This window comes from Clarias gariepinus, chromosome 3, assembly GCF_024256425.1.
Source record: "Clarias gariepinus isolate MV-2021 ecotype Netherlands chromosome 3, CGAR_prim_01v2, whole genome shotgun sequence".
Taxonomy (NCBI): Eukaryota; Metazoa; Chordata; class Actinopteri; order Siluriformes; family Clariidae; genus Clarias; species Clarias gariepinus.
In genome coordinates, this window is record NC_071102.1 from 365,001 (window position 1) to 365,758 (window position 758).

General features: G+C 39.8%; 1 protein-coding gene across 1 annotated transcript in view; it reads left to right on the forward strand.

Annotated features, from left to right (window-relative positions):
• Positions 1-274, forward strand: part of pop4 (POP4 homolog, ribonuclease P/MRP subunit) — a 5,235-nt gene extending 4,961 nt beyond the window's left edge. The window contains exon 7 of the mRNA XM_053492646.1: positions 1-274. This exon is cut by the window's left edge and continues 132 nt beyond it. Coding sequence (XP_053348621.1) covers positions 1-5 — 5 coding nt within the window. The 3' untranslated portion in view covers positions 6-274.
• Positions 275-758: the final 484 nt, after the last annotated feature.

The window sequence follows — 758 nt, forward strand, 5'->3', positions numbered from 1 at the left end:
TGTGAGGAGCCTCCTGATCATCTCTCACACACACACACACACACACACACACACCGTACAGAAGTGAATCAGCTCTGCAGGAGTGTGTTATGAAGATGGCTGAGATTTGTTTGTGAAAGGGCGGAGTCACACTAGGACACGCCCACTGTTTCTGGCCAGTATTTTATGCCACTTCAGAACACAAGGGGGCGCCAGACACTGATTTTTTTTTTTTTCCTTTATGTCCATCAGAGACACTGAATAAACCTTTTTATTTTGTATTAATGAACCCTGAGGTTGTGTGTTACGGAGTTTGTTTGACCTCTGACCTGAGTCTCTCCAGCTCTCCCAGTACAGCAGGTGAAAGTCCCGGGGCTGGAGCTGGTGTGTGTAGTGTACGATCCGTCACCAGGATCTCGTTAAGTCACTGTTTCTGAGTCATCATAAGAAATCAGTAGAACCCAGTTGTGTGTGTGTGTGTGTGTGTGTGTGTGTGTGTGTGTGTGTGTGTGTGAACACTCCCAGCCTGTTCAGAGAATTAAAAAAATAATAAAAATGTTATGACTTGTATGAATGTTATGAAATGTACATTACAATTTAAAGTCACATGATAATTTACATTTTCTTTGTCACACACACAGTCATACACAGTACGATATGCAGTGAAATGTTTATACGACCGCCAGTGACCTTAAAAATAAAGACTTTAAATAGGAAATATTTAACTAAGAAAGGAAATAAAGTTAAAATATAATAACTACAGTACAAAATATACAATA